At 45.0% G+C, this 24,556-nt stretch overlaps 1 protein-coding gene across 1 annotated transcript in view; it reads right to left on the bottom strand.

Annotated features, from left to right (window-relative positions):
• GRK1 (G protein-coupled receptor kinase 1) overlaps positions 1–10,780 on the bottom strand; it is a 107,536-nt gene extending 96,756 nt beyond the window's left edge. Inside the window, exon 1 of the mRNA XM_044285528.1 lies at positions 10,079–10,780. Within this exon, the coding sequence (XP_044141463.1) occupies positions 10,079–10,780 (702 nt within the window). The remainder of the gene's footprint in view (positions 1–10,078) is intronic.
• Between the last annotated feature and the right edge of the window lie 13,776 nt (positions 10,781–24,556).

Here is a 24,556-nt window from a genome sequence, read left to right as displayed (position 1 = left end):
GTTTAGGAAAACTGTGATTCGCAACGAAGACGAATTTTCTTGCTCTTCGTGGTAACGAATCAGTTTTTCCTAAAATGACTGCTGCACATGTTACAAAGTGAAAGTACAGAGCACAGAAAAACAAGATTACCCATAAAGCCATGCGGACAGCCAATCCGCAGATATCGAGCCCCTGTGATGTCACAAGGGGCATAGCTATAGGGGAAGCAGTGGAAGTGGCTGCTTTGGGGCCTGACCCAGAAGGGGCCCCTCCGGGAGGAGGAGGAGGGGTTGCGAAAAAATTACTGGGGGAGGGGGGGCCCCATTCAAAAATTTGCTGTGGGCCCAGTCATTTCTAGCTACGCCACTGGATGTCACAGCCCTATAAAACCCCCATCCCACTAGGGACAGTGTTGCTGAAAATGATTAATAGAAGAATACTGGAGACAGTGCAGGGAGAGAGCAGGAAGACTTATTCTGCGTCAGTTTTTATTTCGTTTTTTATTCCTACATTTACTTATTCCTGCATCAGCCGTAACTGTAATTCAATACCAATAAGATGGAAGCATCTATTATTCTGGTGCCTGCCAACCAATACCATCCAGTCTGCACCCTTTATGGGGGCAGGGTCTTAATGATGACCATTCTCCTCTTTTGCTGGCTTTACTTCTTCCAAATCATCCTTCAAAGTCTCCATGTCCTAGAATAGTCAGCAGGATGCAGAAAGAGGAGGAGCTGGATGTTCCTGATTACATATTCTCATTATTAGATGATGTTGAAAAGGAAGAAAGGTAGGTGGCAGAAGAAGGGCGACCACCTGAAGGGCCGGAGAGCACTGGGATTGGAGAAGTGGGTATGCCAGCATATTGTCCCCCAAAACTAACAAGCCAATCCCCATACCAGCCATACCAGCAACAGTCCTGTTCAAAGGTTCCACGCAGCCATTAACAATGAGGAGGGACTATACAGTGCCGTCTTCATTATTACACGAAAGGCAGCTGCAGGCTAATTGGCCATGCAGTTCTTCACTGCAGCATGGCAGCAACCCGCCTGCAGCACAGCCGCTCCATGTGGCCGTACCCTAAGGCAGAGTCGCCCGGGTATACCTGATTTATAGCGATTCGTGGCAATTGAATTTGGACAAAATCATACTCCTTGGCTAAATTCGGCTAAGTTGCTGAATCAAATTTTTCAAAACTTCGCCATCTCTACCTGTAATATAATAGACAGATGTGCAAGGCCTGATGATAAAATGGAATAACTTTAAGCAACTTCAGGCAAATAATAATTTAAGGGTGTTTAATATTTTTGTATTAATTATTCTAATTATAACAATGTCACTCATGGTAAATGGAACTTGAAATAATTAAAGGTACTCTATTACCTCCCACAAGCACTGTTAAAGGAGTTGTCTCACCTCCCTAGTTGCTGGCTGCCTCGCTGCTCTCAGGGCCTCTCTTCCCTGCTTGCTGGGGGCGGAGCTGAACTCTGAGATACAAAGTAAGGCAAGCCTGGCAGAAAGGAAGTAACCCCGCCCCTTGTCTGTGCATGCGCGCTCCCGAGGCTGTCACAGTGGGGGATTCTGTGTCAGGCTCTGGAAGAGCAGAGCAGATCGTCACATGCAATGGTAACTTGCTTGTCACCATCTGTTCTGTGTGCTGTGTAAAGGTTCCCCCTCCCGTCATCAATGCACAATTTACTCTGCCCAATAATGACTGTAAACTATTTTCCCTGTCACTGCCTCCCTGCAATGTAGTTTTATGTATGTCATATCTTCTCAGATGTATTGGCCCCCTCCTCCAGTATTCATGTATTTATTATGCTCTGCCCCCCCCCCCCCCCGATCATGTCTGCATAATTCTCTGCCATCCTCCTCCATTATTCATCTCATTATTCTGCGCTGCCCCCTCCCCCACTGATCGTGTCTGTATCTTTATATATCACAGTTACAGGGCTGTAGAACATGCCCTGTAACTGTGATAATGATCCCGGCAAGGTGGCCGGGGCCGGGAGTGAATGCACATGCTCACTCCTGTGAAACCCGGCCACCTCTGCAGCCAGAGAATAAATAAGAAGTGCGCTTGCACGAACACCGCTCCTAACGTTATAGCCGTGGCCGTAACCCCTAGAAACGAGCATCCAATTTGGGGGTATAAATGTGAGATTTACAGGAGTTACATCCTGTTTTAATAATTAAGTATATTGAAGAAATGTTTAATGGCTTTAAAGGGAACCTGTCATCAACTTTATCCTGACCTCACTGAGCGCAGCATAAATTAGTGACAGAAATGCTGATGTCAGCGGTGTGTCACTTATGAGCTAAAAGTAAGTGGCTGCTGAGAACCAGCAGCATAATCATTGCAGCCCAGGGCTTGTAAAGAGTCACATCTACTTGAGAAGAGTCCTGGTTAGTCCTAATGTCCATCTGCTGATGATTGGCAGTTCTCTCCTAGAGAGGAAGGGAGAAAACTCGGTAGAAGCCTGTCAGTCATCAGCAGGTGGGCGGGGAGAGCAGGAGATCATGAATAACCATGACTCTTCTCAGGTGGCCGGGACTCTTTTCCAGGCCCCGTCTGCAATGAATTTGATGTTGGTTCTCAGCAACCACTTACTTTTAACTTATAAATGACAGAGCGCTGAAATCAACTCACCTGTCTCTACCTTATACTGCCGTTAGTATGGGCAGCATAAAGAGGATGACAGGTTCCCTTTAACCACCTCAGCCCCGCTAGCTGAAACCCCCTTCATGACCAGAGCACTTTTTACACTTCTGCACTACACTCCTTTCACCGTTTATCGCTCGGTCATGCAACTTACCACCCAAATGAATTTTACCTCCTTTTCTTTTCACTAATGAAGCTTTCAATTGGTGGTATTTTATTGCTGCTGACATTTTTACTTTTTTTGTTATTAATCGAAATGTAACGATTTTTTTGCAAAAAAATGACATTTTTCACTTTCAGCTGTAAATTTTTGCAAAAAAAACGACGTCCATATATAAATTTTTCGCTAAATTTATAGTTCTACATGTCTTTGATAAAAAAAAAATGTTTGGCCAAAAATAAATGGTTTGGGTAAAAGTTATAGCGTTTACAAACTATGGTACAAAAATGTGAATTTCCGCTTTTTGAAGCAGCTCTGACTTTCTGAGCACCTGTCATGATTCCTGAGGTTCTACAATGCCCAAACAGTAGAAAACCCCCACAAATGACCCCTTTTCGGAAAGTAGACACCCTAAGGTATTCGCTGATGGGCATAGTGAGTTCATAGAACTTTTTATTTTTTGTCACAAGTTAGCGGAAAATGATGATGATTTTTTATTTTTATTTTTTTCTTACAAAGTCTCATATTCCACTAACTTGCGACAAAAAATAAAAAATTCTAGGAACTCGCCATGCCCCTCACGGAATACCTTGGGGTGTCTTCTTTCCAAAATGGGGTCACTTGTGGGGTAGTTATACTGCCCTGGCAATTTAGGGGCCCAAATGTGTGAGAAGAACTTTGCAATCAAAATGTGTAAAAAATGATCGGTGAAATCCGAAAGGTGCACTTTGGAATATGTGCCCCTTTGCCCACCTTGGCAGCAAAAAAGTGTCACACATCTGGTATCGCCGTACTCAGGAGAAGTTGGGGAATGTGTTTTGGGGTGTCATTTTACATATACCCATGCTGGGTGAGAGAAATATCTTGGCAAAAGACAACTTTTCCAATTTTTTTATACAAAGTTGGCATTTGACCAAGATATTTTTCTCACCCAGCATGGGTATATGTAAAATGACACCCCAAAACACATTCCCCAACTTCTCCTGAGTACGGCGATACCACATGTGTGACACTTTTTTGCAGCAAAGGTGGGCAAAGGGGCACATATTCCAAAGTGCACCTTTCGGATTTCGCAGGCCATTTTTTACACATTTTGATTGCAAGGTACTTCTCACACATATGGTCCCCTAAATTGCCAGGGCAGTATAACTACGCCACAAGTGACCCCATTTTGGAAAGAAGACACCCCAAGGTATTCCGTGAGGGGCACGGCGAGTTCCTAGAATTTTTTTTTTTTTGTCGCAAGTTAGTGGAATATGAGACTTTGTAAGGAAAAAAGAAAAAAAAAGAAAAATCATCATTTTCCGCTAACTTGTGACAAAAAATAAAAAATTCTAGGAACTCGCCGTGCCCCTCACGGAATACCTTGGGGTGTCTTCTTTCCAAAATGGGGTCACTTGTGGCGTAGTTATACTGCCCTGGCAATTTAGGGGACCATATGTGTGAGAAGTACCTTGCAATCAAAATGTGTAAAAAATGGCCTGCGAAATCCGAAAGGTGCACTTTGGAATATGTGCCCCTTTGCCCACCTTGGCTGCAAGAAAATGTCACACATCTGGTATCGCCGTACTCAGAAGAAGTTGGGGAATGTGTTTTGGGGTGTCATTTTACATATAACCATGCTGGGTGAGAGAAATATCTTGGCAAAAGATAACTTTTCCAATTTTTTTATACAAAGTTGGCATTTGACCAAGATATTTTTCTCACCCAGCATGGGTATATGTAAAATGACACCCCAAAACACATTGCCCAACTTCTCCTGAGTACGGCGATACTACATGTGTGACACTTTTTTGCAGCCTAGATGCGCAAAGGGGCCCAAATTCCTTTTAGGAGGGCATTTTTAGACATTTGGATCCCAGACTTCTTCTCACACTTTCGGGCCCCTAAAAAGCCAGGGCAGTATAAATACCCCACATGTGACCCCACTTTGGAAAGAAGACACCCCAAGGTATTCAATGAGGGGCCTGGCGAGTTCCTAGAATTTTTTATTTTTTTTGCATAAGTTAGCGGATATTGATTTTTTTTTGTTTTTTTCTCACAAAGTCTCACTTTCCGCTAACTTAGGACAAAAATTTCAATCTTTCATGGACTCAATATGCCCCTCACGGAATACCTTGGGGTGTCTTCTTTCCGAAATGGGGTCACATGTGGGGTATTTATACTGCCCTGGCTTTTTAGGGGCCCTAAAGCGTGAGAAGAAGTCTGGAATATAAATGTCTAAAAATGTTTACGCATTTGGATTCCGTGAGGGGTATGGTGAGTTCATGTGAGATTTTATTTTTTGACACAAGTTAGTGGAATATGAGACTTAGTAAGAAAAAACAAAAACAAACAAAAAATTTCGGCTAACTTGTGCCAAAAAAAATGTCTGAATGGAGCCTTACAGGGGGGTGATCAATGACAGGGGGGTGATCAATGACAGGGGGGTGATCACCCATATAGACTCCCTGATCATCCCCCTGTCATTGATCACCCCCCCTGGTAAGGCTCCATTCAGACGTCCGTATAATTTTTATGGATCCATGGATCGGATCCGCAAAACACATGCGGACGTCTGAATGGAGCCTTACAGGGGGGTGATCAATGATAGGGGGGTGATCAATGACAGGGGGGTGATCACCCATATAGACTCCCTGATCACCCCCCTGTCATTGATCACCCCCCTGTAAGGCTCCATTCAGACGTCCGTATGATTTTTACGGATACATGGATCGGATCCGCAAAACACATGCGGACGTCTGAATGGAGCCTTACAGGGGGGTTATCAATGACAGGGGGTGATCAGGGTGATCACCCCCCTGTCACTGATCACCCCCCCTGTAAGGCTCCATTCAGACGTCCGCATGATTTTTACGGATCCATGGATACATGGATCGGATCCACAAAACACATGCGGACGTCTGAATGGAGCCTTACAGGGGGGTGATCAATGACAGGGGGGTGATCAGGGAGTGTATATGGGTGATCACCCGCCTGTCATTGATCACCCTCTGTAAGGCTCCATTCAGACGTCCGCATGTGTTTTGCGGATCCGATCCATGTATCCATGGATCCGTAAAAATCATGCGGACGTCTGAATGGAGCCTTACAGGGGGGTGATCAATGACAGGGGGTGATCAGGGAGTGTATATGGGTGATCACCCGCCTGTCATTGATCACCCCCCTGTAAGGCTGCATTCAGACGCCCGCATGTGTTTTGCGGATCCGATCCATGTATCCGTGGATCCGTAAAAATCATACGGACGTCTGAACGGAGCCTGACAGGGGGGTGATCAATGACAGGGGGGTGATCAATGACAGGGGGGTGATCAGGGAGTTTATATGGGGTGATCATGGGTGATCAGGGGTTCATAAAGGGTTAATAAGTGACGGGGGGGTGTAGTGTAGTGTCTGGTGCGACTTTACTGACCTACCTGTGTCCTCTGGTGGTCGATCCTAACAAAAGGGACCACCAGAGGACCAGGTAGGAGGTATATTAGACGCTGTTATCAAAACAGCGTCTAATATACCTGTTAGGGGTTAAAAAATTCAGATCTCCAGCCTGCCAGCGAGCGATCGCCGCTGGCATGCTGGAGATCCACTCGCTTACCTTCCGTTTCTGTGAGCGCGCGCGCCTGTGTGCGTGCGTTCACAGGAAATCCCGGCCCTCGCGAGATGACGCGTATATGCGTCGTCGTGCGCAGGGCTGCCGCCTCCGGACCGCACATCTGCGTTAGGCGGTCCGGAGGTGGTTAAGTGCAGTCCATTCATAGTACTGCTGGAATAAACTCCAGATCACTAATTAATTAATATGTTGACAGTCACCACTATGCGAGGTGCCACTAGAATACCTTGAGAGGAGTTTTGAATGGGCTCTCAGAGGGCACTTCCAGTTATGAGCATAAGCTAATAATATCCTCAGGAAAGGCCATCAATATCTCCTCTGCATCAATATCTGCAGCACAGCTCACAACTGACTTCAATGGAAGCGTCGCTGCAGTTACCGGCTCTACACAATGGACAGAGCTGTTTAGTACCGGCACTGACGTCCAGTGCCAGAGCTACACTGAAATAGCTAATTGGCAGAGGTTTAGGGAGTTGGACTCCCACCAATCAGGTATTGATAGCCTACCCTGAGGATATGCCATCAATAACACAATTCTGGAATATCCCTTTTAGGTGCATACTACTTCTAAGATTAAGTATTCAGAAGTCCAAAAATGAAGATCAGATAAGGGCAACCGTCAAATCGCTATTTAATATAAGCAGCAAAAATGTAACTACCTTAGTCTCACTTGGGCCATATAACCTACTCTATGTTAAAAACAGTAAAAACTATTAAAATCATTTATTCATTCTCAATTCATCAAATGAAATTCTACTAATGAGCATTAACTATTCCTCATGGGAAACAAAAAGGCCTTGATTAAATGACTTAAAAGTCATAATCACTGCTCCGATTTTCCTGACCTATCAATCAAGCGAGTGGTTTCCTACCTGAGGCCCTGTAGCTGTTGCAAAACTACAACTTTCAGCAGGCAGGATGTGAGGACATAGGAGGAACTGTAGTTTTGTAACAGCTGGAGAGTCACAGGTTGGAGTTCACTCATCTTGGCTGACACAAAAGCTTACATCTCATTATTTAGATTCAACAGTAGAAAATGCAGAAAAGTAACTATTTAAATAAAGTGTGATGGTGTTGAATTATTATACGCCAGTTGGTCAGCTAGGGTGGGTTCACCCTACTTTTTACAATGAAACTCTATGGTGAACGGATGCCACTGTATAGCATCAGTCTGAGGCATCCATTAACGTAAACGTTTTTTGTATCTGTTAAAAGGATGGGAAAAACATGATGTAAACCCAGCCTCAGGCTAGCCATAGACTGAATAAGCCAACGACCATCCCTTCCGATCCCCCATAAACACACAGACTTAGCTTGAGTGTCCACGTGTTCTGAATGGGGAGAAGGGAATAATCAACTTGGGCTGCCCTCATACACGTTAGATAGCCAGCTTATCCTGCGTTCAGCCACTTTTGTATGGTCAGCTTGATTTAGTAAGCATGAAGAAACTACAGTTTGTTTGCACCAGAATCACTGGTCAACCCTATAATAGCTACAGATAAAAGTGTACATGAATTCAAAGAATAGTTCTTTGTAAACTATGTTGTTTTATCCCACATCTGGAGATGTTATACATGATGCTAATTGTAGGAAGTCTCATTTACTGTCCAATATTTCAGGGTCAAAAACTGGACCAACCAATGTTAAATTGTCTGAAATATTAATAAATACAATTAAAATAAAAGTTTTTAATCTTTTGTACTAATTTAATATGTTTGTATTTGCACTTTGAAAGAGTACCAATAAGGCCCCCTTCACGTATGTCCAATAATCTTGCTCAGTTCCCCTCGGCAAGAAGCAGAACTTGCTGGAGAGGAACTGAGCCAGAACGGATCTTAGAGTTTCCTATGGGATTGTGCACATACATCAGTTGTAATGCCGGATGTCAAATAGCGCCAAACACAGCATATTCCTGTCCAGCGCTATCAGTAGATAAAGGCTGGATCTGTGCATTGTGTTATCAGTTGTATCTGGTCCCTGGCCTAAAATAACTGACCAGACAAAGTTGTATATGTGAATAAGGACTAAAAAAAGAAACATTTAAAACTCCTGATAATAAATGATGTTCAACTTCATGAGCCTTTGTAAAATGTGTTGATATAACATGTATGTAATGCATGCCAAATGATTGTGTTACATATAAGTGCTGTTCTCCTGTAAAACCGTGGCCTCAGCTACTTTACTTCCAGTACTTTAGCATGAAATATCGCATTCCATACAATTACTGCATTAACACAATGTGGCTTGAATAATATCTGTCCTTAACAGAAAAGTCCCAAGTTTTGCTTCACAAAATTCACGAAACATGAAATGTGGAAAATGATGCTTTGTGCTAGAAAATGTTTCCATGCCACATTCTTATTTTTTAACTATAAAAACACTTTACACATATATAATGTACATCATGCGTTCCAATGTTTTATATTCCTATTCTTATAGACCAAAACACATATATGAACATATTTATAGGTCCATTAATAAAACTTCAATGAATTCTTTGTATAGCTTAAAGTGGTCAGCCAGGAATTTGATGTTGATGACCCATCCTCAGGATAGATCATTAATATTAGATCAGCAGGAGTCCCCCTCCTGGCATTCCCACTGATCAACTGGTCGAAGAGGCCACTGCACTCACTAGAGCCCTAAATCTCTTCACAACTTACCAAGCTTTTCCTAGGCCACCGTACATTGGTCATTTGGCCCAAGCATAGCTTAGTGAGGCTGAGCTGCAATACCAAGCACAGCCGCTATGTAATATATGGCGCTGTGCTTCGTAAAATCTTAAGAGACCGCAGAGCTCATCAGAGCAGTATCTTAACCTTCCTTGTTCTCGGCTGGGATGCCAGAATCAATATCAAATTCCTTTATTAATAGAATTATGTCCTGTAGTGTATACAACATAAAAAAGAGAGTACCTACTGTCCCCCACTTGCTAGAAAGGCGGCTGATCTTGTTTTGTGTAAATGACATTGATTCACAAACCAAACCAAATGACATTGATTCACAAACCAAATAAAATGTTATTAAAAAAAATATATATATATATATATATATATATATATACACACACTGTATATATACACTTTTTCTTAAAATACATTTAGGGCTGTGTTAAATGGAGTAAACATTTCAGAAAATATTACCGCAAATGTTGACAACTCTAACAATTGAAAAAAGGGGACATGGCCAAGCATTCTCTATGCATCAGAATTCCAGCTATTTATACTGGAAAACAGAGTGCTTGTTCAGTCACATTTATCCAGCATATCGCAAATTCAGGAGCATCAAAATGCAAAAAAAAAAAAAAAGGTAAATGCTAGACATTTAGTCTACACTGCATACTGGAATTCCCAAACTGATACTATTGCTATCACTCATATTGGTAAATATATGTTATGTTGCCATCACTGATCAATCGTACAAATTAAATGAATTCAATCAAGAGCAATGTATATTTTTTGTTAACTGCATTTCTGTATAAAGAAGCACAAAAAACATTATGCTAAATATGATTAACCATGACCTTCAAACATCTAAGCCTGTCAAGTAATCTGGTCATGTGATCTTTGGCTAATCATAGCACTCCCAAACACACGTCTTCATATCTGGTAAATTTTCAAAAGCGTCAATTGGATCATATTGCCTAGTTATGGGGAATCAAATGCTTACTTCAAATCCCTTTCTCTTCTTCAAGCGTTTCTTGTTGAGCTTCTTACAAGCATACATTTTACCAGTCGCCCTCATTTGGGAAGCAGACACTTCCCCAAATCCACCTTTCCCAAGAATTCTGAAGTCCATAAACCAGTCCTCTCCAACAGGCTGAGATTCTAGCCATTTCCATTGCAGAAATCTTGAAAAGTATTTGCTTTCCTTGTATTGTTGAAATGCATTTTCCTTTAAATAATCTGCAGTAGACTGAAGCAGTGGTTTAAAGAGCCCATCAGGAACTTTGTTGGATTCCTCCACCACTTGGGCAATAACCTTGTCATCTAAATAGTGACAAAAATGCTTAGAATGGCTGTCCAGATATTTGTTAACGATGCACTTGGCTTTCTGCAAACGATCATCATCCTCCGCTGTATCATAATCCTCAATATCAATCCAGATATTCAGTGCAGGAACAAACTGATCGATTGTTCCCAAAAACTCCTGGAACAACTTCTTTCCAATGGGCTGCTTTTCACAAATATTTTCAAACTCTATATCAATCTGATTCTTCAGATGTTCACACTCTGCAAGGGGAGGCAGCTTTAACTTGGAACGAAACTTCTTATTCCGAGTAATTTGAGGATTGAAGCCCCCATCAAAGCTACCACGTGCAGTAATATATGCAGAATTGGCTACCACTGTTTCCAGTGCCCCAAAATCCATCTTTGATTGTTTAGTCTCCTTAATCAAACATGAACCACTTGGTAGCTACACAAAGCAAATCTTGACTGAAAGGAAGATCTTCCCACTGCATTCAGTACTTCCAGGCTTAGCAAAATCCCTTTGATCGAGGTAGAATTATAGACTACGGTCTTCAATTGGGTATTGCTTGTCTATGAAACTGTGCATGAGGAAATATTAGACCAAACAGCTCATTGCCTAAAAGGTTAAAAAAAAACCAAAATTAAAAAAGTAGAAAAAAACTGTCAATGTGCAGAGAAAATCACCTCAGACGTAAAATAGTAATCCAGATCCTACGTGATATAATGTAAGAATGTCCTATTAGATGAGATAGCTAAATGACAGGTGAGAAACTAATATCCCTGACTCAACACCTCTGTAAACTCTTTATCCACTTAGGCAGATAATTCGACTCTCATTCCCTCTCTCTCTCTCTGCATCATTATCTCAAGGAGATATACTCTGTTCTTCTGGTGCAGAATGTTAATATCAATCTCAGAATTAAAAATTATATATTTCTTAATTACAGGACTAGGTTATTAATTATTGCAGCCAATATATAAAAGCCAAAAATGGAAATTCAAATAGTAAATCTGAAAACACATTTAACAAACTATGGTATGTAGTGCTGCCTGATATATGGATAGATAGATAGATAGATAGATATTCAAAAGAGTGATTTTTCAGGGAGGCACAAAAGTGCTAAACTTCTGAAAAGCAACATTTGACTAGCTTAGACAGTCTATTAGTCTCACTTAGGGTCCATTCACACGTCTGTAAGTGTTTTGCGGATCCACAGATCCGCGGATCCGCAAAACACGGACACCGGCAATGTGCGTTCCGCATTTTGCGGACCGCACATCGCCGGCACTTAATAGAAAATCCCTATTTTTGTCCGCAATTGCGGCCCCATAGAAATGAATGGAATTGCGGACGTATGAATGGACCCTAACTGTAACAATGTCCTCAAAAATAAAGAATACAACCACAAAATGGGCTATCTTAAAAGCATACTAAACTTTCATTGTGAGAGGTAAATACCTTATGGGAATGGAAGGGTCAGGAGCAAGCAAAAAAAAACAATGTGGGCAAGAAATGACAAAAATAAAGCTTAAAAATTACTAAAACAGGAAGAGAGCAAAGAATCACTAAGACTATACTATAAAGAAAAATAGAATATGTAAAAGAAAGATAAAGGCAGTCAAGCTGGAGACAGTGAGGAAATCCCAGCTTTTCAGAAAATAGTCAGCAAATCCCGGGTCCAAGAGACATAATGGACCACCCTCTAAATTCTGAGAAATATTCAAGAGGGGAAATCCCCTGATGGAGCGAGGAGATTAACTTGCGACACTGCCCTACGATCACATTCATTGTATGTCAAACCCAAGGCAGCAAAAAATGTATTAAATCGTTCATGAAATATTATCAGTTCATGTCAGTCCAGATTATTAAGATGACATCAGTGAAACAAAAGTAGGACAATGGTTTGATGGGGCAGGATAACAAGAAGTTACTTTCCAGTTTTGAAATGAAAAGATTTGCATATTGCGGTGCTATTTTGCTGCCCATGGCGATTCCAGTGCATTGTAAATATATCTCCTTGCCGAAAGTGAAATAGTTGTGGGTTAGGGTGAATTTAGTGAGTTGCAGTACACATTCTTAGACAATCCCATTATCCTGTAGGTAAGGATGAGTGAAGCAGATTGGACCAAACTGAGTTAGGTCCGAACGCACCATTTTAGTGCACATGTTGCCAGAAAAAAAGAACTAGAGGAAGAAGGGTTCTCACATGATCCTGTCATGGTCTTACCTCCTTGCTGTTCTCCTTCGTTTGACATGTGCTGGCGGCCATCTTGGTTTCTGGGTTTCTTGTAGCCTCCCACCCTGCGGCTCCTCCTTCCCACTGGGAGGAGCTGGATGCCTAGCTCATATATATAGGAGGTCTGTGGCTTCAGTTCCCTGCTTGGTCCTCCAGTGCTCACATGCTTCTAAGACTGCTGCTGCTTCTGGTTCCTGATCCTGGCTTCGTCTGACTACCCTGCTGATTCCTGATCCTGGCTTCGTCTGACTACCCTGTTGGTTCCTGATCCTGGCTTCGTCTGACTACCCTGTTGGTTCCTGATCCTGGCTTCATCTGACTACCCTTCTGGTTCCTGATCTCTGGTTTCGCAAGACCCTGCTTCGGTTTAGCCATCCGTTTGGACTTTTGCCTTACAGCTTTATTTTCAATAAAGCCTTCTTATTTCCACTCATCTCTTGTTGTACGTCTGGTTCATGGTTCCATGACATTAGGACCAAGCCATGAATTCTGACGGTACAGGGCCATCCTCGCTACCTACGCTGGTTGCCAGACTTGATCAGCAGGATCACCTGTTGGGTCGGTTCGCTGTGGCGTTGCAAACCCTGCTTGAACGCACGGCTCATTTAGCTTCCGTTGCCGATGGGTCGGTTGTCGCTCCTGGGCCCGCTCCTACTGCCGCTCCGGTTGTTGCGCCAGAGTCTACCCCGACACCTGTTGCTGCGCCTGCGGTGTTTCGGGGTATGACCGGTTCTGCCCCCCTTCCACAGCGCTTTGGGGGAGAGCCAACTCAGTGCCGAGGTTTCCTTAACCAGGTGGGCATTTACTTCGAGTTGCTGCCACATGCCTTTCCTACTGAGAGATCAAAGGTGGGCTTCTTGATCTCGCTGCTCTCGGACAAGGCCTTGGCCTGGGCCAGCCCTTTATGGGAGAACAACAATCCGGTGGTTGCCGAGTTTTCCGGTTTTGTTGCTTCTCTTCGGAAGGTATTCGATGTGCCGGCTCGTGCTGCCTCTGCTGCGAAGCTCCTTATGTCCATCAGACAGGGTTCACGATCCGTAGCTGAATACGCCATTGAGTTTCGTACCCTGGCAGCAGAGGTGGGCTGGGATAATGAGGCTCTGGTCGCTGCTTTCTCTCATGGTCTCTCGGATGCCTTGAAGGATGAGGTTGCAGCTAAGGACCTACCTGTGGAGCTCGAGTCTCTTATTTCTTTCCTGATTTTGATTGACACCAGACTCAGGGAGAGACCTTCCTTTCAGGAGAGCCTGCGGAGGCCTTCTAACAGATTGGCGCCTACGTTTGCTGTCCCACCCGTGCCTCCCTCTCCTCCCACGCCTCCTGGGGATGACTTGTCTGGGGGTGAACCCATGCAGCTGGGGTTTGCTCGCCTGTCCGAGGGGGAGAGGGTACTCCGGAGACGCGAGGGCCGATGCATGTACTGTGGTCTCGGTGGGCATTTTCGGTTGGCATGCCCGAACCGTCCGGGAAACGCTCGCACCTGAGATCCTGTCGGGGGCAGATCTTGGGTGGAGTCTCCTCGTCCCCGGTTTCCCGTGTTGACAAACCACTGATTACTGTTGTCCTCTCCTGGGTCGGGGGCTCGGTGACGACCCAGGCGTTGGTGGACTCTGGTGCTGGTGGTTTGTTCATTGATAGTGTGTTCGCTGCCGCCAATTCCATTCCTCTGCAGCCTCGAGGTTCCCCACTGGCTCTTGAGGCGATAGACGGCAGACCCCTTCTGCCGCCACACGTGACTCATGAGACCCTTCCAGTGGGGATGGCCATTGGTGCCGTTCACAGAGAGTCGGTCTGTCTCCAGGTTATTTCGTCTCCACACTACTCGGTGGTCTTGGGGTACCCCTGGCTCCAGAAGCATAATCCGACTTTCGATTGGAAATCGGCCGAGATCCTCTCGTGGTCACCGCAGTGTGGGGCTAGTTGCATCCATGGGCCTGTCAAGTTGCTGTGTACTTCCTCGGACTCTCTGTTGCCTCCTGAATACGAGGAGTACCGGGATGTATTCGATAAGGTGCGTGCGGTTGCCCTACCTCCGCATCGCCCATACGATTGTGCCATAGAGTTACAATCTGGTGCCGTTCCTCCTCGTGGCAAAGTCTATCCACTGTCGGTAGCGGAGAATGAGGCCATGGAGGAGTACGTGAGGGAGGCGCTTTCACGCGGACACATTCACAAATCCTCGTCCCCGGCAGGGGCTGGATTTTTCTTTGTGAAAAAGAAGGGCGGTGAGTTGAGGCCTTGCATCGATTACAGGGGTCTCAATCGCATCACGATCAAGAACGCTTACCCGATACCCTTGATTTCCGAGCTGTTCGATCGCCTCAAAGGGGCCACAGTCTTTACCAAACTCGACCTGAGGGCGGCATATAACCTGGTAAGGATCAAGGCGGGCGATGAGTGGAAGACCGCGTTTAACACCAGGACCGGTCATTATGAATCCTTGGTTATGCCCTTTGGGTTGTGCAATGCGCCCGCAGTCTTCCAGGAATTCATCAACGATGTTTTCCGTGACCTGTTGCAGCAGTGTGTGGTGGTCTATTTGGATGACATCTTGGTATATTCTGAATCCATGGAGGCCCACATTCTGGATGTCAGACGAGTGTTGCAACGGTTACGAGAGAACAAGCTGTTCGGTAAGCTTGAGAAATGCGAATTTCACCGATCCCAGGTAACCTTCTTAGGTTACATCATTTCCGCTGAGGGGTTCTCCATGGATCCTGAGAGGGTTTCGGCTGTCTTACAGTGGCCCCAGCCCAGTGGTCTTCGTGCCCTGCAGCGCTTTTTGGGCTTCGCCAATTATTATCGGAAGTTCATCAGGGACTTTTCCATGCTAGCCAAGCCTCTCACGGATCTGACCAGGAAGGGCAGTAATCCCCAGGTCTGGCCGCCCGAGGCCATCCGAGCTTTTGAGGCTCTAAAGTCCGCCTTTGTGTCGGCTCCGATTCTGTCGCATCCCAACCCTGGGTTGCCGTTTGTCCTCGAGGTGGACGCGTCTGAGACGGGAGTAGGCGCCCTCCTGTCTCAGCGTAGAACACCAGAGGGTCCTCTGCTTCCTTGTGGGTTTTACTCCCGGAAACTGTCTTCCGCGGAGTGCAACTATCAGATTGGTGACAGGGAGTTATTGGCCATCGTGCAGGCCCTTAAAGAATGGAGGCACTTGCTCGAGGGCTCGGTGGTTCCGGTTCTCATCCTGACGGACCACAAGAATCTGACCTACCTCTCTGAGGCCAAGAGATTGACACCACGTCAGGCCAGATGGGCTCTGTTCTTGTCACGTTTTAATTACGTGGTCTCCTACCTACCCGGTTCCAAGAACATCAGAGCGGATGCCTTATCACGGCAGTACTCCGAGCTGTCCGGGGAGGAGTCGATTCCGACTTCGGTCATACCTCCGAATCAGATCCTGGCTGCCATTCGCACCAGCCTGACCTCTCCCCTGGGTGAGCAGATTTTGGCGGCTCAATCTGGTGCTCCCTCTGGGAGACCCAACGGCAGGTGTTTTGTGCCTGAGGAGTTGCGCACTCGGTTGTTGCGAACCTACCATAACTCCAAGGCCGCGGGGCATCCTGGAAAGAATCAGCTGTCCTGGGCTGTTTCACGTCTGTTCTGGTGGCCTTCTCTACGTTCCGACATCGCCGCATATGTAGCGGCATGCTCCGTTTGTGCCCAGAGTAAGTCCCCTCGGCACCTTCCGTTGGGCCTTTTGCAACCCATAGCCACCGGGGAGCGTCCATGGTCACACCTGGGGATGGATTTCATTGTGGACCTCCCTGCATCCCGAGGCCATACGGTCATTCTCATGATAGTGGATCGGTTTTCCAAAATGTGCCACTGTGTACCTCTCAAGAAGTTACCCTCTGCACAAGAGTTGGCCTCGATTTTTGCCAGGGAGGTCTCCCTTCATGGCCAATTATGGGTTCCAACCTGCCGTGTTACCGGAGGTATTCTCTCCCCAGGATATTCCGGCTGTGGAGGATCACCTTTCCGTCCTACGTGCTTCTTGGGTACAGATCCAGAGGTCCCTTGAGGTCTCTGCGCAGCGCCAGAGACTCCAGGCTGATCGCAGACGAGCGCCTGCTCCTTCCTACCAGGTCGGAGACCGCGTATGGTTGTCCACCCGCAACCTCAACCTTCGAGTGCCCACTCCCAAGCTGGCGCCTCGCTTTGTTGGTCCCTTCCGAGTGCTTCGCAGGGTAAACCCGGTAGCCTATGCCCTTGCGCTTCCTCCTGGCATGCGGATCTCCAACGTGTTTCATGTCTCCCTCTTGAAGCCACTGGTGTGTAATCGTTTCACTTCCTCGATTCCTCGGCCTCGTCCGGTCCAAGTGGGCAATCGTGAGGAGTATGAGGTGAGCAATATCCTGGACTCACGCCTGGTCCGCGGCCGGGTGCAGTTTTTGGTCCATTGGCGTGGTTATGGTCCAGAGGAGCGTTCCTGGGTTCCCTCCGCAGATGTCCATGCTCCTGCCTTGCTCCGAGCCTTCCACGCATGCTTCCCTCAGAAACCGTTCCTTACTCCGCGGAGGAGGGGCCCTTGAGGGGGAGGTACTGTCATGGTCTTACCTCCTTGCTGTTCTCCTTCGTTTGACATGTGCTGGCGGCCATCTTGGTTTCTGGGTTTCTTGTAGCCTCCCACCCTGCGGCTCCTCCTTCCCACTGGGAGGAGCTGGATGCCTAGCTCATATATATAGGAGGTCTGTGGCTTCAGTTCCCTGCTTGGTCCTCCTGTGCTCACATGCTTCTAAGACTGCTGCTGCTTCTGGTTCCTGATCCTGGCTTCGTCTGACTACCCTGCTGATTCCTGATCCTGGCTTCGTCTGACTACCCTGTTGGTTCCTGATCCTGGCTTCGTCTGACTACCCTGTTGGTTCCTGATCCTGGCTTCATCTGACTACCCTTCTGGTTCCTGATCTCTGGTTTCGCAAGACCCTGCTTCGGTTTAGCCATCCGTTTGGACTTTTGCCTTACAGCTTAATTTTCAATAAAGCCTTCTTATTTCCACTCATCTCTTGTTGTACGTCTGGTTCATGGTTCCATGACAGATCCTGAAAGGAAGTGGTGGAGGGCGATTGTGTGCTGGACAGGACCTGGGAGCTGTGTCAGGGTGCTGTGGAGGAAGCAACATCAGAGGAGAAGGGTGATGGTGGCAGCAATAAAAAGCAGAGGCCACGTACTTTCCAAAGAACAGCCAGGGCCACGTCTGCTTCGGGATCTGGTGATGCCGCTGATGCAGTGGTTGGGTTAGCCCTAAAATGTGCCAGAGCTAAGTCCAGCTCAGCTGCCTTTACCCCTGCATGAGTATCTCCCATCCAGCAGTTTTTCTCCACGCTGATGGAAGACAAAAGCATTGCCTTGTGTAAGCTGTGCAAGAGCAAGGCAAACGTAAGCACCACAACTCTATTATACCACATGAAGTGGCATCATGCCATCCAGTGGGCAAACAGTGGTAGCAGCCAGCAACCACGGCAGGATTTCCCTCCCTCTCCTGGTCCAGCTTGCGGCAGCCAGGCTGCATCCCCAAGCAGTACAGTTTCTTTCACATTGTCATCATCCCTATCCGCTTCTGCCCCTCAGAATTCATGGCCAGGAAACAACTCCATGTGCCTACGTGGCCAAGTTGCTGGTAGGGCAGTTGCTGTTATACCATTTAGTGGAGTCTGCTGCCTTTAGGGAGCTAATGGCGTGCATTCAGGCTCTCTGGAAGATTCCTAGCTAGCATAATGTTTCCCAAAGAGCCATCCCTGCCTTGTACTCTCATGTGGCGGATAGCGTGTGCAACTCTCTGCAAATTTTGCTGTGCGACAAGGTTCATGCCAAGGTGGACACTTGGAGCAGATCTTATGGGCAGGGTCCGTACATGTCTTTCATGGCCCACTGGGTTAATGCTTTTTCTGGCTGCAACAAGGCAGCCCCCAGCAACGAGGCCAGGTTGTTTTGATTCCCTTTCCCTCACGATTGTTTTGGCCTGGCTCCCACACCAAGCACTTATCAACCTCCTCCTCCATGGACACATTCCAGTCCCCAACAGTAATTGGACATCACATGTGTCAGGTCAAGCATTTCCATCAAGCAGCAAACCTCCCGCTGGCTGTCACCCCGCCAACTCCAACTGGGTAGTAAGCAACAATGGGCGCACATCGTGGCTGTCCTGAACCTAGGCGAAATAACACTTGCTCCCTGCATGGCACTCATTATCAACCTATTGGTGCAGCGCTTTCTAAATAAGTGCACTGGCTTGCCCAAGGTGCTGGCTAAGTCCAATAGACTGTCCAAGCACTTCAGCCACTCTTACATGGCAAGGAACACTCTCCTGGACCTGCAGCAAAAAAAACTGCCTGCCGCTACACCGCCTAATCTGCGACATGCCAGTTCGCTAGAATTCCACATTGTACATGCTCGAGTGTCTGTGCGAGCAGTGGAAAGTTGTGAACGATTTTGTCATACACAGACAGCCTCAGCAGCAGGGAGCATGTGTTGCTTCAAGGTCAGGCAGTGGCAGCTCATCCGAGACACCTGTTGGATATTGATGCCCTTCGAAGAGGTCACAAAGTTTGTCAGCAGGGACAAATGCGCCATGAACAACATAATTTCTTTCATATTTATGTTAGAACAAATGCTGACGCTCATGCAGCACGGAACCACTGAGGAAGAAGAGCATCAGCCCTATAGCTGTTGGGGAGCAAGAGGATGATGAAGATGAGGATCGGGAAGATGAGGAGCTGCCACTGCAAGAGGCAAGAGGAGTAGTAGGTAGAGGAGCAAGAGGACGATGATGAGGATGGCACCAGCCAAGACACCCAAACATCTCAGTGGGGGTGGAGCCTAAATGGCCACTTGTATGCTGGCTTGCTTACGCAGTGACAGGCGTATTGTTGACATCAAGAAGTCTGATGATTACTGGAAAACCATGCTTTTAGACCCTTGCTACCAAGGCAAAATGGGGGAATGTTTTTTTATGGCAGAAAGGAAGGACAAGGGGTAACCTTAATTAATACTTAACTTTTAATATCAAATTAAAATAATAGCCTATTAAGGACAATAAACAAACAATCGCACACAGCGGTGCAGACATACATAACACACAATAGTGCAACCTCAAAATTGTTGAACCATACCAAAGGAGTATTATCAGAGGTAATTGACCCTTGATTAGGATATAGGTAGGTATGGGAGGGGATCCACATGCTGGGTCTCTTTGCCTACAAGTCCCTACTTCAATTACTCTATCTATCTCTATACAGGGGGTAAAAAACGCTCACCCTCAAAACGGCAACCCCCGTGTCACTCCCGGCTCTTTAGATGTCTCTTCTTCGTCAGAGGGAAGGAAACAACCACAAGGGCCCTGGTATGCATAAAGATAACTTTTCCAACGCGTTTTATTGGCCTTGGGCCAACTCATCAGGGAACTCGCAACAATATGTCAGCAGTTTATAAACAAACTAGAAGTTCAACTTAGCTTCAGAGTGGAGATGATGGCTCAATTGGATGCAGAGGTATAGTCTGGAAGTCTCCATCCATTCCACCCTACAAATGGAAGCCCTCCATTTTCACATGCTGTATGGTGTCCAACCGGGCTTGTGGCAGCCTGGTGTCCAGCCTGTCATCATACACACCAACTAATGTGGAACTCAAGGTGCTCTCCAAAAGACTAACATTCTGTCCTACTAAACATTTTGACAAAACAGAAATCTGTAGTGACATGAAGGAATATTTCAGGAGATTAAGACTAAAAGAGTTCTTCCATGATTCCTAGAAATGTGGTAAACGCTACAATACTGGATAAACATAAAAAAGAAACATTCAACATCAGCTTGCAGGAAAGGAGGGTGATTCAAACCTCAAAAAACTACAAAGGACTCATCATAAAACCTGTACATAAAGGTGGCGCTATACTCTTTTTGAACACTTTGGACTATGTAAAATAAGCACACTGACAGCTCACAGACACACGATACTACATTAAAATGTAGGGAAACCCAACTGAAAAATATTTGACAGAATTCAAAGAGGTCATCAGAGCTCTTCCGGTAGGATCCCAAAATTTTTACACTCGATACCTGAAATTTCATGAACGATCCAATAAATTTCATCCCACCATAAACCTGTACCTCAGCTATTCAAATGAAAAATCAGCTTTCTGTAGACACCACCACAAAACTTCAGAACAACTCAATACAGACATCCCTGTATCGGAAACCTTTTGATTGGCCTACATGCAATGGGACAGCTTCTACCCCAAACATTAAAAAGTCTATAGTCAGCCCATCAGACAGGGATGATCATTTATAACACCTGAAAAGTAAATTTTTAAATCACGGCTATCATCCTGCTTCAATTAAAGATCAGATCACAAGAGCCACAAGATACCCAGAAGTCAACTTCTACAATACAAGAAAAAGAGAGAGAACCAGCGTGTACCTCTGTTAGTGACCTACAACCCACAATTAGAGGTAATGAGGAAAACTGACCAAAAAATTATATCATGTCCTACTTAAGGATGACCAGCTAAAAACTATTTTCCCAGATCCTTCCTTGCTATGTTGCCGACAACCTCTAAATCTTATTTTATTTATTTTATTATTTTACACATTTATATAGTTCTGACCTATTCCACAGGACTTTAGACATTAGCATCAAGCTGTCCCCAATGGGGTTTACAATCTATGCTACATCTATCAGTATGTCTTTGGAGTGTGGAAGCAAACCGGAGTACCCGGAGGAAACCAACGTAAACATGGGAAGAACATACAAGTTCCATGCAGATGTTGCCCTTGGTCAGATTTGGACCTAGAACCCCAGCGTTGCAAGGCACTATCATTGTCATGTACCACACAAAAAGGAACTAATCCCTGTAGTATAAGAAGATGCAAAACCTGTTCACATATAATGACAACAGACAAGAGCCAGATCCCCAAAACACATCAGGACTATAAGATCCCTGGGACTGTCACGTGTTCTATATCCAATGTTGTGTACCTCATTATCTGCACTAAATATCCTTTTGGGAGTCTCTATTTTAGAGAAACAGAACAGAAACTTAAAGCAGGGATGAGGTCATATCACCACATAATTAAAGAGCAAAAGGTACATTTTCATGTGGCTAAGCATTTCTGTAGCCCAGAACACAATGAAGAACACATGAAAGTAGTCATATCAAAGAGAAATCTCAAGTCTCAAGAGCCAGAAGAATTTGGGAATACAAATTTATAAGTGGCAAGTTGAATATTGGACTGAATTTATCCCTAGGATTTATGGCACACTACAAGATCTAAAGAGTTTTCTATAGACATAGTGGGGGCACGAGATAACATCAATTTAGAGACCATAAAAATGTCACACTGCTACAAGTAGAGATGAGCAAACCAGTCAAGTTGTACACTGTGCATAATTATTACGCAAGTATTTTGACCATATAATTTTTATGCATATTTTTCAACTCCAAGCTATATAAACTTGCATGTTTATTGGATTGAAGCATATCAGGTGATCTGTATTTGCGTAACGATGGAGGGTGTGGCTTCTGGAGATCAAGACCCTATATCAAAGTGTGCATAATTACTAAGCAGATTCTTATCCTCAGGCAAAATAGGCCAAACAAGAGATTTAGGTAACTCTAAAAAGTCAAAAATTGTTAAGTTTTTCAGAGGGATGTGGCACTCTAGAAATTTCTAAGATATTGAGGCATGATCACAGAACCATCAAACATTTTCTTGCAAATAGTGAACAGGGTCACAAGAAACGTGTTGAGACGAAAAGACGCAAATTAACTTCCAATTATTGGAGAATAATCAAATGGGCAGCAACCAGGAACCCATTATTCTCCAGTACTGTCATATTCCAGAGCTGCAACTTCCCTGGAGTGCCCAGAAGTACAAGGTGTTCAGTGATCAGAGACACGACCAAGGTAAGGAAGCCTGAAACCTGGCCACCACTGAACAAGACACATAAATTGAAACATCAACACTGGGCCAAGACGTATCTGAATACAGATTTTTTTATTTTTCTTATGGACTGATGAAATGAGAGTGACTCTTAACATACAGATGGATGGATCAGTAATGGGCACAGAGCTCCATTCCAACAAGGGGGGTACTGCTATGGGCTGGTATTATTAAATATGCGTTAGTTGGATCTTTTCACATTAAAGACGGACTCAAAATCAACTTCCAAACCTACTGCCAGTTTTTTAAAGACACTTTCTTCAAGCAGCGGTACAGGAAAAAGTCATCATCTTTTAATAAAACCATTATTTTCATGCTGGACATGCTCCATCTCACACATCAAAGTACTCCACTGCATAATTTGCCAGTAAATGCCTTAAAGATGAAATAATAAGGACATGGCCCCCTTTCTCACCTGGCCTAAATCCTATTGAGAACTTGTGGGCCCTTCTTAAACAGCAGATTCACGGTGAAGTAAAACAGTCCACCTCTCTGAACAGTGTCTAGAGGTCTGTGGTTGCTGCTGCACAAAAAGTTGATCATCAATAGATTAAGAAACTGACAGACTCCATAGATGACACATAGCATAAGAAAACTCCAGCTCACCTCAGTTAATACAATCCAGTGCTCGGAACAGACCAGATGAGTCTAGCAAACAATAAGGAAAGAGTTCAAGCCTTTTCAGTTAAAATCTTTGATGAGCTTTATTTAGTTTAATAGCAAATGACTGATAAAGACATGATCCTCCACCCGAACAGCAGTTGACACAGGTTTTGTCTTAGTCGTAACTTTCTTTTTCATTTAGTTATATAATAATTCTGCACAGTAATAGTTGTCCAATAATTATGCACATATAGATATTCTCCTAAGAAAGCCCAAACCTCACTTTTACTTTCTTCAATATTCAGGTTTGAACTTTATTAACATTTTGGATTGACTGACAGCACTGTAGTTGTTCAACAATAAAATTAATCCTCAAAAATATAACTTCCCTAATAATTGTGTACTCAATGTATACAAGCAGGGTCAGAACCGGGATAGAGCCCAAATATCAGAAAAATAGTTAAAGGGGTTATTCAATCCTAAAAAAAGCCCCTCAGATGCAGGGCCCCCCATGCTGAATATAATTACCCGGGTTCCTGCACCGCTCCTGGTCCCCGCAAGGCCGCTGCTGCTTCTCCCCGTGCGCGGATGAAAACATCCTATGTCAGGGTGGAAACAGCTAATAGCAGGCGGGAACATGGATAAGCCTCCCTAGCATTACCCGCGATAGTAGGGAGGCTTGTCCCCGTCCCCGCCTGCCCCTCCCCCCAACAACAGATTTTTTTTCATCCGCGCACAGGGAGAAGCAGCAGTGGTGGTGCGGGGACGAGGAGCGGTGAAGGGAGCGGGGACCCAGGTAACCAGGTAAGTATATTCAGCACGGGGGGCCCGGCAAATGGGGGGGCTTTTTTGGACTGGATAACCACTTTAATCCACAAATTAGTCACGGTCATATTACAGGAGGAACATAAGAAACCAATTTAACACCAAATAACAACAGCCATAAACCTAAGCAAGTGTGTCATGTGTGGAACCATAATAGCTCTGTATACCAACCCAATTAAACCACACATGTAATATAGAAAAATAAGCTTTTTTACACATAATCATATCAAGACAAAATATCACAAAAGCACATCATAAAATCAGCGGGTGAGAACAAAGAAACCAATTGAGCAGACAAGAGGTTGTGTAAATCCATCCATAAGCAATACACATTATTCCTTAAATATAACCTGTTACTGTCTTTTAATGGATTTGATTCCTGTACTGTTATTTTCAGGGGCTGATTGGGAACTTAAAGTGGCCCTGGGAAAAAATACAAAAAGTGGCCCCAGGATGTAGGCGGATTCAAACTGACCGAATGTGTGGTCAACACAGGTAGGTAGGGCTAGCAATACTACATACCAAATACCACAGTGCAGTACAAAATACTGCCCCAGGACCACAAATTAC

This window comes from Bufo gargarizans, chromosome 3 (genome assembly GCF_014858855.1).
Source record: "Bufo gargarizans isolate SCDJY-AF-19 chromosome 3, ASM1485885v1, whole genome shotgun sequence".
Classification (NCBI taxonomy): domain Eukaryota; kingdom Metazoa; phylum Chordata; class Amphibia; order Anura; family Bufonidae; genus Bufo; species Bufo gargarizans.
The sequence above is the reverse complement of the archived record's forward strand: the minus strand, read 5'-3'. Positions and strand labels throughout refer to the sequence as shown.